We start from the raw sequence: 12,134 nt of genomic DNA, 5'->3' as shown, positions 1-12,134 counted from the left end.
TCTCCACCTCCCAGGTTCAAGTGATTCTCCTGCCTCAGTCTCCCAAGTAGCTGGGATTATAGGCATGCACCACCATACCCGGCTAATTTTTGTATTTTTAGTACAGACAGGGTTTCGACATGGCCAGGCTGGTCTCAAACTCCTGGCTTCAGGTGATCCACCCTCCTTGGTCTCCCAAAGTGCGGGGATTACAGGCATGAGCCACTGCACCCAGCCTATTTTTATTGTTTTTAAAAAATTCTTTGGTTGTTATTTAAGCCATTAAATAGAAATACCCTTTAAACATTCAAACTATATTGGAAATATATAAAGTACTGGAGAAGCCCTTGTTTTGATATAAACAGGTCTGAGTAATTGACCAGTGTTTTGAAAAAGTTTAAGTGGGCAATCATAAAGACACATACAGGTCTTAGTCACTTTGTTTTGATTTCAAACACAAAATTCACATTCAGGCATGAATTTTTCTTTGGGTATCTTGACTCAAATCACCCTTTGACTTTCTTGCATAAATCACACCCACAATCCTATAATTTGTCACCTGTTATTTCCAATTTCTTTAAACTTAAAGACACTTGTGAAGCAATCTGATGTAGCACACTTCTAGATTTTTAGGATTTTCCCTTAATAGTTTGTCTTTCACATCTAATTCAACATGTCAGCAAATCTCTTTGTGTATTACTTCCAAAGCATTTAACATAGTTTGCAAGGAAACAATTGTCTATGCACTCATATTTCATCAGTTTATATAAGATTTAATTCAATTATATGATTATAATGACAAATACAGGCATAAACAGGCTAGGGACACAAATACAGGCATAAACAGGCTAGGGACACATCCAACCAAAAGGCAACTCGACCCAGAGGTAGCTGAGTTCTTGCTTTTCTAGACCAGGGGTCAGCAAACTATGGCCCTGTGGGCCTGTTTTTGTACATTCTACGGGTTAAAATGCCTTTTAGGGGCCAGGTGTGGTGGCTCACACCCGTAATCCCAGCACTTTGGGAGGCCAAGGCAGGTGGATCACTTGAGGTTGGGAGTTCGAGACCAGCCTGGCCAATATGGTGAAACCCCATCTCTACTAAAAATACAAAAATTAGCCGGGCGTGGTGATATGTGCCTGTAATTCCAGCTACTTGGGAGGTTGAGGCAGGAGAATCTCTTGAACCCGGGAGGCAGAGGTTGCAGTGAGCTGAGATCATGCCACTGCACTCCAGCCTGGGTGACACAGCAAGACTCTGTCTCAAAAAAAAAAAAAAAAAATGCCTTTTAGGCCAGGCACAGTGACTCACACCTATAATCTCAGCATTTTGGGTGGCTGAGGCCCAAGGATCCCTTGAGCTCAATAATAATAAAAAGAATGGCTTTTAAAGTGGTTGAATCTGTAAGCAGTTGAAATAAACTAAAAAAATTTTATGACATGAAAATTATATAAAATTCAAACTTTAATGTCTGTAAGTAAAGATTTACTGAAGCACTACCATGCCCATTCTTTTTTTTTTGGTGTATTCAGTGGCTGCTTTCAAGCTACAGTGGATGAACCTAAGGGTGTCAACAGAAACTGTGTGGACCACAAAGCCTGAAATATTTACTATCTGGTCCTTTACGGAGTTTGCCTACCTCTGTTCTAGAGCGAAGCCCGAGCCTCGGGTGTGCACCATACCACAGGTATCTGTTACTGTGTTTTGCAGAAGCTTCGGGTAAGAGGGAGGGCCCCTAGGAGCGCTCCAATCATAAAAAGTGAAAATCCCTTACTTCTTGGCATCACTGTTTCCTAAACCCACCCCCCGCTCTTCCCAAGGTGGCTTCATGGTTTGCCTCCTCACTTCCTTCCTGGGCTCCAGTGATCCTCCAGCGTGGTCTCCCAGCGCACTGGCATTACAGACATGAGCCACTACACCTGGCTCTGATTTTTCTCTATAGCACTTATCAGGCATATTCCATGCTTATTTATTTATTTATGTATTTATTCATTTATTTGAGACAGATTCTCACTCTGTCACCAAGGCTGGAGTGCAGTGGCACCATCTTGGCTCACTGCAACCTCCGCCTCCTGGATTCAAGTGATTCTCATGCCTCAGCCTCCTGAGTAGCTGGGATTACAGGCGCCCGCCACCACGCTTGGCTAATTTTTGTAGTTTTAGTAGAGACGGGGTTTCACCATGTTGACCAGGCTGGTCTTGAACTCCTGGCCTCAGATGATCCACCTGCCTCGGCCTCTCATAGTGCTGGGATTACAGGCGTGAGCCAACACACCCAGCCTCCATGCTTATTTATTTATTTTCCATTTCCTGTCACTAGAATGTGAGCTCTATAAGGGGAAGGATTTTGCTTATTTGTTCACTGCTCTATCCCAGTGCCTAGATCAGTGCCTGGCACACAGCAGGGACTTAATAAGTGCTTGTTGAATGAGGATTGAATTACTCTTTTTTTTTTTTTGAGACAGTTTCACTCTGTCACCCAGGCTGGAGTGCAGTGGCGCAATCTTGGCTCACTGCAACCTCTGCTTCCGGGATTCAAGCAATTCTCCTGCTTCAGCCTCCAGAGTAGCTGGGATGACAGGCGCGCGCCACAACGCCTGGCTAATTTTTGTATTTGTAGTACAGATGGGGTTTCACCATGTTGGCCAGGCTGGTCTTGAACTCCTGACCTCGTGATCCACTCACCTCTGCCTCCCAAAGTGCTGGGATTACAGGCATGAGCCACCACGCCTGGCCTGAATTACACTTGCTGTATGACAACCTGCTGTCTGTAGGACCCTGGGCATGAGGAAATGCCTGAGGATGGAAAGCAGTGGAGCAGTGCTGCACAGTGCATGGTGATCAAAGAGAGGCCTTGTGTGTGGGGAGTGGGTATAGGCAGGTGGGTGATGGGGTACAGAATTCTAAGCCTCTGGAGATGAATGGCAGAGGCCACACCATCTTGATGAGTGGCCCTTGAGCCCACTGGACAAGGAAAATTGTTGGCTGGGGTCCAGGTCCATGGTCTCCCTGACTTGGGGTGGCCCTGACAGGTGCTCTCAGAATGGGGACCAAAGGAGCCCTTTGATTCTGTCCCCTCCCCTTTGATTCTGTCCCCTACCCTTCAAGGACAAACTGGAGGAAGGTCCTGGTCTCACTTCCACAAAAACAATTGTTTCTGAAGTTTCCCCCTTTACACCCTAGACATGTCTCATGGCCTCTGAGTCATGCAGCAGTGATGGGTGTGGGTGTGTGTATGGGGGGGTGGCTGAGCCCATTGATCGAGGGCTGAGACAGCTTCCCCGCTAATCGACAAGTTAATAAGCTTTTCCATGAGGAGGTGGTGATCAATGAACCAATCAGCTTGCCCCGCAATTGGGGAGTGAAATTGGAGGGTAGGGGTATGATGGATAGAGAGGGTTTGTGGGGATGTGCGGCTGGCTCCTGGTCCACGCTGAGACCACCTAGGGGCCCATTTACTTTGGCTATAAATGAGGAAGTGACTTCTTCAGAGGTTGTAGCCCGAATTCAGGCCAACCCATGCCCTCTAGCTTCTACAGTGTCACTCCTCTCTTCTATCCGTCCTTGGACCCCACACTCCCCAAGACATGACAGGGTTCCAGGGATGTCAGATTCCCTGTGGCCATCTCACAGGTTCCTTCATCTCTGTCCGGAATCGGTGCACTAGAAACCCCCTACCAGCACCATGGTTAGTGCAGCCGCAGGGTCAGAAGAGCAAATAGCCCCCTACCCTCTGGTATCCTTGCCCCCGTTAGCCTGCAGGGTCCTTCTCTAGGCTCTGATCCCTGGGATCACAGATGTCCTAACCAGCCCCCACTGCCCCCTCCATCCTAGGGTGAGCAACTGTCTTTTGTCTTTCCATCGAGGAATGGAATTCTTTGATTTCCGCTGTCTCCCCTCCAAACAGGACAAAGCCTGTCTCTGTCTCTCTGTATCTGTTCTGGGAACCGCTCAGACTGGGGCTCCCCTATGACATGGCCATGTCTCTCCTTTGAGACTGGGGTTCTTGAAGGACAGGGGTGTGTCTTGCCCCCTGGATGAGGGCTCCCTAAGAAGAATGATTTTTCTCCTCCCTCCAAGGGCAGGATCTATGTCCCCTTGTCCTGGTGTCCTCTTCCACCCCCATGCTCAGCAGGGCACCCTGGTGTTTCCTGGGATGTGGAGTCCCATGGGGCCTGACTGGCTGATAAGGAGCCATTTCCGGAGAATGCAGCTGATTGAACCCATAAAATGGTGACAGAGAGCCCTGAACTCCCCATCTCAGGAGAGCTCTAAAAATAGCACCCACAGCCATCTGTCCTGGGGCTGGAGGGGCTGGCTCAGAACCAAGGGCCTGGACAAGTTGGCCCTGTCGGTCCCTATGGGCTGATGGGACATCTGGAAGTACTGGAGGTCTGGCCAGGCCAGGGAGAGGAAGCTGGAAGGGCTTTATGGGGAGACCTTCCCACAGCCCTTTCCCCTCCTGGGCAGGTGGGTTTGAGGGGGTTGGCAGTCTGAAGGCCCTTCCCCTACTCGGCCTCTCAGAGTGGGTGTGGACCCCAGACTTAGTCTTCGGGTCCCTGCTCCTAGGCCTGCCTGTGGCGCCCCAATGGCTACTGCAGGTGCTGAGCCTTTCTGCCCCTCACAATTGAGAGGTCCTCTTCCTGGGGTCTACCTCACCCTGCTTTTCGTGTTTGAATCGTGGGTAGCCTGGCTGCTCCATCACCTCCCAGGGCTTCAGTTTGCTCATCTGGAAAATGGAGATAAACTCAGCTCATCGTCTTGTGATGCCTGAAATTATGCACTACCTGGTGCACAGTAGGTGCTTAATAAACACGAGTCCTTTCCTTCAAAGGATCTGGGCTTAGAGCCCAGTGGAGACTGCCGTGGGCTGGGGACAGTGGCATGTGCCTGGGAAGCCTTGGCATCACTCAGGCCCAGAAGACACCAGTGCCCTGAATGACACCTGCATGGGGTGGAGACACTCTGCCTTGGGAGGGGGCTGTATGCCACACATGGCTGGAGTGGGGTCTGTGTGTGCCAGTCTGGATACACAGGTGGCCGACTCAGCTGCTTCTGGTGGGGGGATTGGTTTCTGCCTCCTCCTGCCTCTTTTCCAACTCTTTAATAGAGAGAGGACATAATGGAGCATTCAGAGAGGCCTCTCCCCCAAGACACCATAAACTGCAGGTCAGGAGCCAAGGTCAGGTGCTCCCACCCTGCCTCCAGGAGAAAGACTTTCCCCAAGAGGTCCTGTCATTCCTCAGCCCTTCTCCAAGGTATTACTGAGCAGAGGCTGAAAAGGGTTGTCTTTTGGAAAGAGTGGTCACAGATCCCACGGACTGGAGGGAATGTGTCCACCCTCCCACCCCCAACTCCCACCCACGGACAGGCTAGGGAAGATAGAATCTCAACCCTGGTCCTAGGGGCTGCCCCAGGAGTCTAGATCCAACCGCTTCACTTCCTCAGGAGGCTAGACCTGCCACTGGGCAGCTGTGGGGTGAACATGGGGTTCAGACTGGGTACCCCGTCCAGTGAGACCCCGAATCTGAGCATGGGAGCTGCCCCCTCAGCTGCTGCGAGGTGGAGACACCACGCACTGGCTGGGTATAAGCTCAGCGATCTGGCCAGGGTGGAAGGAGGGAGGAAGAAGGGCCCACCCCCTGCTGGCTCCCCCTCCCCCTGGGACTCCCCCTCCCTTTCCAGGCGGGGATATAAGCCCCACAAGGAAAGCGCTGAGCAGAGGAGGCCTCAGCTTGACCTGCCGCAGTGCAGCCCTTGGGACTTCCCTCGCCTTCCACCTCCTGCTCATCTGCTTCACAAGCTATTGCTGTGAGTGGCTGGGGGCTCAAGCATGGTCTGCTACCGGGAAACCCAGGCTGTTTTGTGGGGAAACTGAGGCTGGGATGGTGGAAGTTGGGGGTGAGTGGTAGGAAACTGGATTGGAGGGGGCCATCGGAGGTGGGAAGGATGCCCGGGGGTCCTGTTGCCAGCAACTCTCTGGGCAGCAGCGGGGGTGGGGGTGGGGAGGCAGGCAGGGCTTATGCCCCTCTGACAGATGAGGAAACTGAGTCAGGAGTCGGTGCAGTGCCCGAGAACACACGGCAAGCCCGGTGGCTGAGCCTTGGTCCAGTACCAGCCCCAGGGAGAGCGTCGGAGCGCGGCCCCGACGGCAGCCGCAGCCTCCCGCCGTGGAGGGTCGAGGCTTGGAATGACCCACGTCCCAATGTCGCCTTCCCAGATGGTGTTCGTGCGCAGGCCGTGGCCCGCCTTGGCCACAGTGCTTCTGGCCCTGCTCGTCTGCCTGGGCGCGTTGGTCGACGCCTATCCCATCAAACCCGAGGCTCCCGGCGAAGACGCCTCCCCGGAGGAGCTGAGCCGCTACTACGCCTCCCTGCGCCACTACCTCAACCTGATCACCCGGCAGCGGTGAGCGCAGGAGCGGAGCGGGACCCTTGGGGCTGTCATCCTGCGGTCCCCGCTCCACCTGGGGGCGTGGCCAGATCTGACCACGCTCTTCCCGTCCCCGCCCCCAGGTATGGGAAAAGAGACGGCCCGGACACGCTTCTTGCCAAAACGTTCTTCCCCGACGGCGAGGACCGCCCCGTCAGGTCGCGGTAAAAGCGCCCCCGTCACCACACATGCTGCCTCCGAGAGCGCGGCCTGGCCCCACCCTGGCAACATCACTTAACGGCGTCTCCCAGGCTCGCCTCCCCAGATCCAATTTCTTCCCCTTCGCTTCCGCAGGTCGGAGGGCCCAGACCTGTGGTGAGGACCCCTGAGGCCTCCTGGGACATCTGCCAACCACGCCCACGTCATTTGCATACGCACTCCAGACCCCAGAAACCCAGATTCCGCCTCCCGACGGCGGCGTCTGGGCAGGGCTCGGGTGCGGCCCTCCGCTTGCGTCTCGGTGCCCCCGCCCCCTGGGCTGGAGGGCTGTGTGTGGTCCTTCCCTGGTCCCAAAATAAAGGCAAATTCCACAGAAACGGAATGTGTCCCTTTGTATTTCCTTTTCTTTCTCCTTCGTGGAGGTGGCGTCCCGTGGAGGTGGAGGGTGGAGGCGTGGGGGCCAGGGAAGAGAAAACCGACTTGGACAGAGGCGCCTCAGGACAAGGCTGGGGCGGGCTGCGGGGTTCCCTCTGCTCGGAGCCCAGGGAAGACTCGACCACCCAGCCTGGAGCTGGACAGCGCCCAGACAAGGAACTGCTGTGGAAGGAACTCTGGTCGAGTGGGGGCAGGGGCGGATGGAGCTCTAGGAGATGGGGCGGGGAGGGCGACAGGAGCCTGCTAGGCAGTCTAGGAGAGCAGATGGGGTCAGGGCTGTCCCTCCCCCACCCCGTGAAGCCAAAGACGGCTGGGGGACGAGTCGGGCACCAACACCCGGGGGCGTTTCCCCAGGAGCTGCATTACTAGCGCCCAGGGCTGGAGTGGCTGGAGGTGAAGTGTAATCCAAAATGGGGCTGTGGAGGAAGAGCCATGTGGGGGTGAGATGACTGTATGTGTGCTGGCCGGAGAGACAGGCCATTTCTACCGTCCCCCTTTCCCTGAGTAGAGGAGCAATGGGAGTGTGGAGGCTGCCCTATCCCCAAGAAACCGCCCTTCCCCATCTTGCTGAATTCACACTCAGTGGATAAGTCACGAACTGTTCTTTCTTAGTGACAATGCCACAGGGACACCCTCCATGTACCCCCCTCGCTTGGACTAGCTACTGAAGCCTAAAGGCTCTGTGGATGTTTAAATTGGAATCCAACTCGAATCCCTCACCACTCTGCACCTATTCCAGAGCCTGCCTGCAGACTGATCTCCCCTGACATCCACCCTTCCCTGCCCCTTTCCTCCAAGAAGCTTGCCTTGATTGCCCAATTGCACTCTTCCTGCCCTCTCTGGCTGCCCAGCTCTCAGGGCCTCTGCTCTGTTCACTGAGAGTTCTGTCTACATCTCTGTGTCCTGTCTCCCTCCTGGGGCCTCAAGAAGGAAGGGCCTATGTCTCCTTCTTGGGACACAGCCTCCTGTATCTGTGGGCTCTCTTCTGGGACTCCAGTTCAGCAAGACCTGCCCAAATCTGAAGCAGGGCGCGAGGAGATGAGGGGGGAAATCAGGTTGAGGTCAAAGCCTGTGACCCAGAGAGAGGAAAAACGACAGGAAGGCTGGGGGCATCCTTGCAGCGGATCAGGGTTTTTTTTGTTTTGTTTTGTTTTTGTTTTTTGTTTTAGAGATGGAGTTTTTGCTTTTGTCGCTCAGGCTGGAGTGCAGTGGTGCGATCTCGATTCACTGCAACCTCCACCTCCTGGGTCCAAGTGATTCTCCTGCCTCAGCCTCCGGAATAGCTGGGACTACAGGTGCTCGCCACCACACCCGGCTAATTTTTGTATTTTTAGTAGAGATGGGGTTTCACTATGTTGGCCAGGGTGGTCTCAAACTCCTGACCTTGTGATCCACCTGCCTTGGCCTCCCAAAGTGCTGGGATTTCAGGCGTGAGCCACTGTGCCTGGCAACCTCATCTTAACTAATTACATCTGCAATGACCCCATTTCTAAATAAGGTCACATTCTGAAGTACTGGGAGTTAGGACTTCAACATATGAATTTCAGCGGGGACACAATTTAAGTCATGACAATCATTTTTGTGACTCGGCCTCAGAAGATATGGCATCATATCCCATATTCTGTTGGTCAAAGCAGTCACAAGTGCACTCACATTCAAGAAGAGGGGACACAGACCCCACTGTAGAATCACACATGAGATAGGAGATATTTTTGTGTCATCTTTGAAAAATATAATCTGCCATAGACAGGCACATCCATTCCTAAAAACGGAATGGCAAAAATCACTTTAACTCTCAGTCCATTGGCTAAAGCCTAGTCTCATGGCCCCACTTAGCTGCAAAGACAACCTATGAGATGTCTTTAGCTGAGTGGCTGTGTGCCCATCTCAAGCTCTTTGTTTTTAAAATATTTTTAAATTTATAAATGGATTATCTTTTTTTTTTTTGAGACAGAGTTTTGCTCTTGTTGCCCAGGCTGGAGTGTAATGGCATGATCTCGGCTTACTGCAACCTCCCCCTCCTAGGTTCAAGTGATTCTCCTGCCTCGGCCTCCCGAGGAGGTTGGATTACAGGCGCACACCACCATGGCCCAGCTAATTTTGTATTTTTAGTAGAGACAGGGTTTCACCATGTTGGGCTGGCTGGTCTTGAACTTTTGACCTCAGGTGATCCACCCGCTTCGGCCGCCCAAAGTGCTGGGATTACAGGTGTGAGCCACCGCTCCCAGCCAGATTATCTTTTTGTTATATAACTAACCTACATATGTACCATCTCAAGGTCTTTGATGACGAAAGGAGAATGTGGATATTTGGGCACCTGACATTATCTGCTAGGAACATGATGTCCTTTGAATGTCATCTAGAAATCATTTGGGCCTATCTCTTCATTGAAGCAATGGGAATCCCAAGGCGGACAGGGAGAGAGGCTTTCAGAAGGCCATAGAGTGAAGGACAGAGGTAAGATATCTCACCCTGAAGCAGTTCTGTTTCTACTAAACGTGAAATCTAAACTCTCTGCCAGAAACTCAGGCTTTTCGTAACACCCCTTCCTCCTGTGGTGGCATTTCCTGCAATTTCTCAGTGTGTGCCCCTAAAGTGCTCAGCCCCACTGCCACAGAGCCCTGCTTCTATGAAATAGCATTTCCCCCTGCCCCCAGCCTTCAAGGCCACTTTAGGCCTCATTTCCTCCAGGAATCTTCCTGCCCTGCCCTCCCTGTTTACCTCCCCAACACTGTTTTGTTTTGTTTTTTTTTTTGAGACGGAGTCTTGCTTTGTCACCCAGGCTGGAGTGCAATGGTGCCATCTCAGCTCACTGCAACATCTGCCTTCCAGGTTCAAGCAATTCTCCTGCCTCAGTCTCCTGAGTAGCTGGGATTACGGGCACCTACTACAATGCCTGGCTAATTTTTTGTATTTTCAGTAGAGATGGGGTTTCATCATGTTGGCCAGGCTGTTCTCAAACTGTATTATGTAGCTTGGTTTAGTTTCTATTTCAGTAAGAAAGAAGCTTTCCTCTTTGAGAAAAATTTGGAGCAGCAATGATAGGATTTGCTGTTGCAGACACTGGAGACAGGAAGAGAGAAATATTGAACTCTCCCTGCGTGTTTTCAGGAGGCCCTGGAGGCAGATGGAGTTCCCAGGGCAGAGAGAAGTGGAGGCAGAGCCCAGCCTCCAAATTAGTGGAGTGAGCCCCCACCGGGTCCTGAGTTGGCTCAGAGTGGGTGAGACAAGGGGCTCAAGGTATGTGTGTGCATGTCACAGCTATCCCCAGCCCAAGGGTTTCTCCAGGGCATAGGTCCTGGCATCTGGGGGCAGTTACCCCCCAATCTATCCCTTCCTCTGCTGCTGCCATTTAATTTTGGAATAAGACATTGGCCTAAGAGCTGGGCCAGGCTCTGTCCAGTGGTGGGTTGGGATTGGGGGGGTCTGCAAACAGGGATGAAGCCAGGCTGGAACCATGTGGACCTGGGTTTAGTCTTGACCCTTCCTGACTCCCATGTGACCTTAGACGGCCTCAGCTACCTCACTGGGCCTCGGTTTTCTCATCTGATAAGGGCGAGGAGTAATTTCTGCCTCCCTCACAAGGTAACAAAGAGGCATGTGTAAGATGATCTGTGAGTAAGGTTCTGAAGCTCAGGGCTAGGTGAGGGATGGCTGCCAGCTTGCTGCAGGGCCACAGCCAGTTTCTTCCCCTTTCTGAACTTTCGTGTCCTCACTTTCAAAAAAAGCCATTCTGGCCAGGTGCAATGGCTCACAGCTATAAGGTGGGTAGATACTTGAGCCTATCTCTCCAAAAAAAAAAAAAAAAAAAATAGCAGGCCATGGTGGCACGCACTTGTGGTCCCAGCTACTTGGGAAGCTGAGATGGGAGGATCCCTTGAGCCCAGGAGACATCGCTGTAGTGAGCAATGATCATGACTCTGCACTCCAGCCTGGGTGACAGAGTGAGAGCCCGTCTAAAAAAAAAAAAAAAAAAAAAGCAAGCCATTCCCTGGCTCCTCATGCAGCTTTGACCTCTTTGTAGAACCCTTGCTTCTTCATCACCTCCCACTGCCCCCATGAGGCCCAGAACAGATGTGCGATGAATGACCACTCATTGGTTGATTAACTGAAGGCAGCAGGGATTGCAGTTAGACAGCCAGGATGAGGGGGTGGGGCGGGGGAGTGTGTGTGATGGAGGACTCGGTGCGTGCCAAGCTGCTGCCCTGGGGTCATGTATGTGGGGGCTCCCATTCCCTTTGCTCCTTTACCTGCCTTCATTCACTCTGTGACCTCAGATGTTTCTGGGGTGTTCCTCTCCTAGTCTCATAGCACTTACTCCATCCCCATCACTGCCAGTGGCCATCCGCCTTGTGCCAGCGGGCATGGTGTTGGCAGGGGAAGAGGTACCACTATCATCTTCATTTAGTGGGTCTGCAGGCCAGGAATCGGTGCTTTCTTTAAGCAGGGCTCTGTGGCAAGCACTATGGGAATATTACTGTAAAGAGGTCCTGACCCAGACCCCAAAAGAGGGTTCTTGGGGCTCACGCAAGAAAGAATTCAGGGTGATTCCACAGAGTAGAGTGAAAGTAAGTTTATTAGATAAGTAAGGAAACAAGGGCCAGGGGTGGCGGCTCATGCCTGTAATCCCAGCATTTTGGGAGGCCAAGTCAGGAGGATCGTTTGAGCTTGGGCAAAAAAGTGAGCCTCCATCTCTACAAAATCAATCAATCAATAAAAGCCTATGGCTACTCCATAGGCAGAGCAGCCCCCAGGGCTGCTGTTTGGCTATTTTTATGGTTATGTCTTGATCATATACTAATAAACAAGGGGTGGATTATTCATGAGTTTTCCAGAAAAGGGATGGGGATTTCCCAGAACTGAAGGTTCCGCCTCCTTTTAGACCATGGAGGGTAAATTCCAGATGTTGCCATGGCATTTGTAAACTGTCTGACGTTGGTGGGAGCATCTCTTAGCATGCTAATGCATTATAATTAGTGTATAATGATCAGCGAGGCCAGGTGCGGTGGCTCACGCCTATAATCCCAGCACTTTGGGAGGCTGATGGGGGCAGATCATTTGACGTCAGGAGTTTGAGACCAGCCTCACCAACATGGTGGAACGCCATCTCTGCTGAAAAAGAAAAAAAG

At 52.2% G+C, this 12,134-nt stretch overlaps 1 protein-coding gene across 3 annotated transcripts in view; it reads left to right on the top strand.

Moving 5' to 3' along the window:
• Positions 1-6,947, top strand: part of PYY (peptide YY) — a 50,674-nt gene extending 43,727 nt beyond the window's left edge. Inside the window, exons 4-8 of one of the 3 annotated variants that reach the window (XM_063629152.1) lie at positions 1,512-1,666; positions 5,665-5,790; positions 6,200-6,387; positions 6,495-6,569; positions 6,706-6,947. In XM_063629152.1, coding sequence (XP_063485222.1) covers positions 6,200-6,387; positions 6,495-6,569; positions 6,706-6,730 — 288 coding nt within the window. In that variant the 5' untranslated portion in view covers positions 1,512-1,666; positions 5,665-5,790 and the 3' untranslated portion in view covers positions 6,731-6,947. Of the gene's footprint in view, positions 1-1,511; positions 5,791-6,199; positions 6,388-6,494; positions 6,576-6,705 lie in introns of all 3 variants that reach the window. The other 2 variants (XM_055257846.2, XM_063629151.1) reach the window with 2 other exon arrangements.
• The last annotated feature ends 5,187 nt before the right edge of the window (positions 6,948-12,134 follow it).

Source organism: Symphalangus syndactylus, chromosome 20 (genome assembly GCF_028878055.3).
Source record: "Symphalangus syndactylus isolate Jambi chromosome 20, NHGRI_mSymSyn1-v2.1_pri, whole genome shotgun sequence".
Lineage (NCBI taxonomy): Eukaryota > Metazoa > Chordata > Mammalia > Primates > Hylobatidae > Symphalangus > Symphalangus syndactylus.
This window is presented reverse-complemented; position numbering and strand designations above follow the sequence as displayed.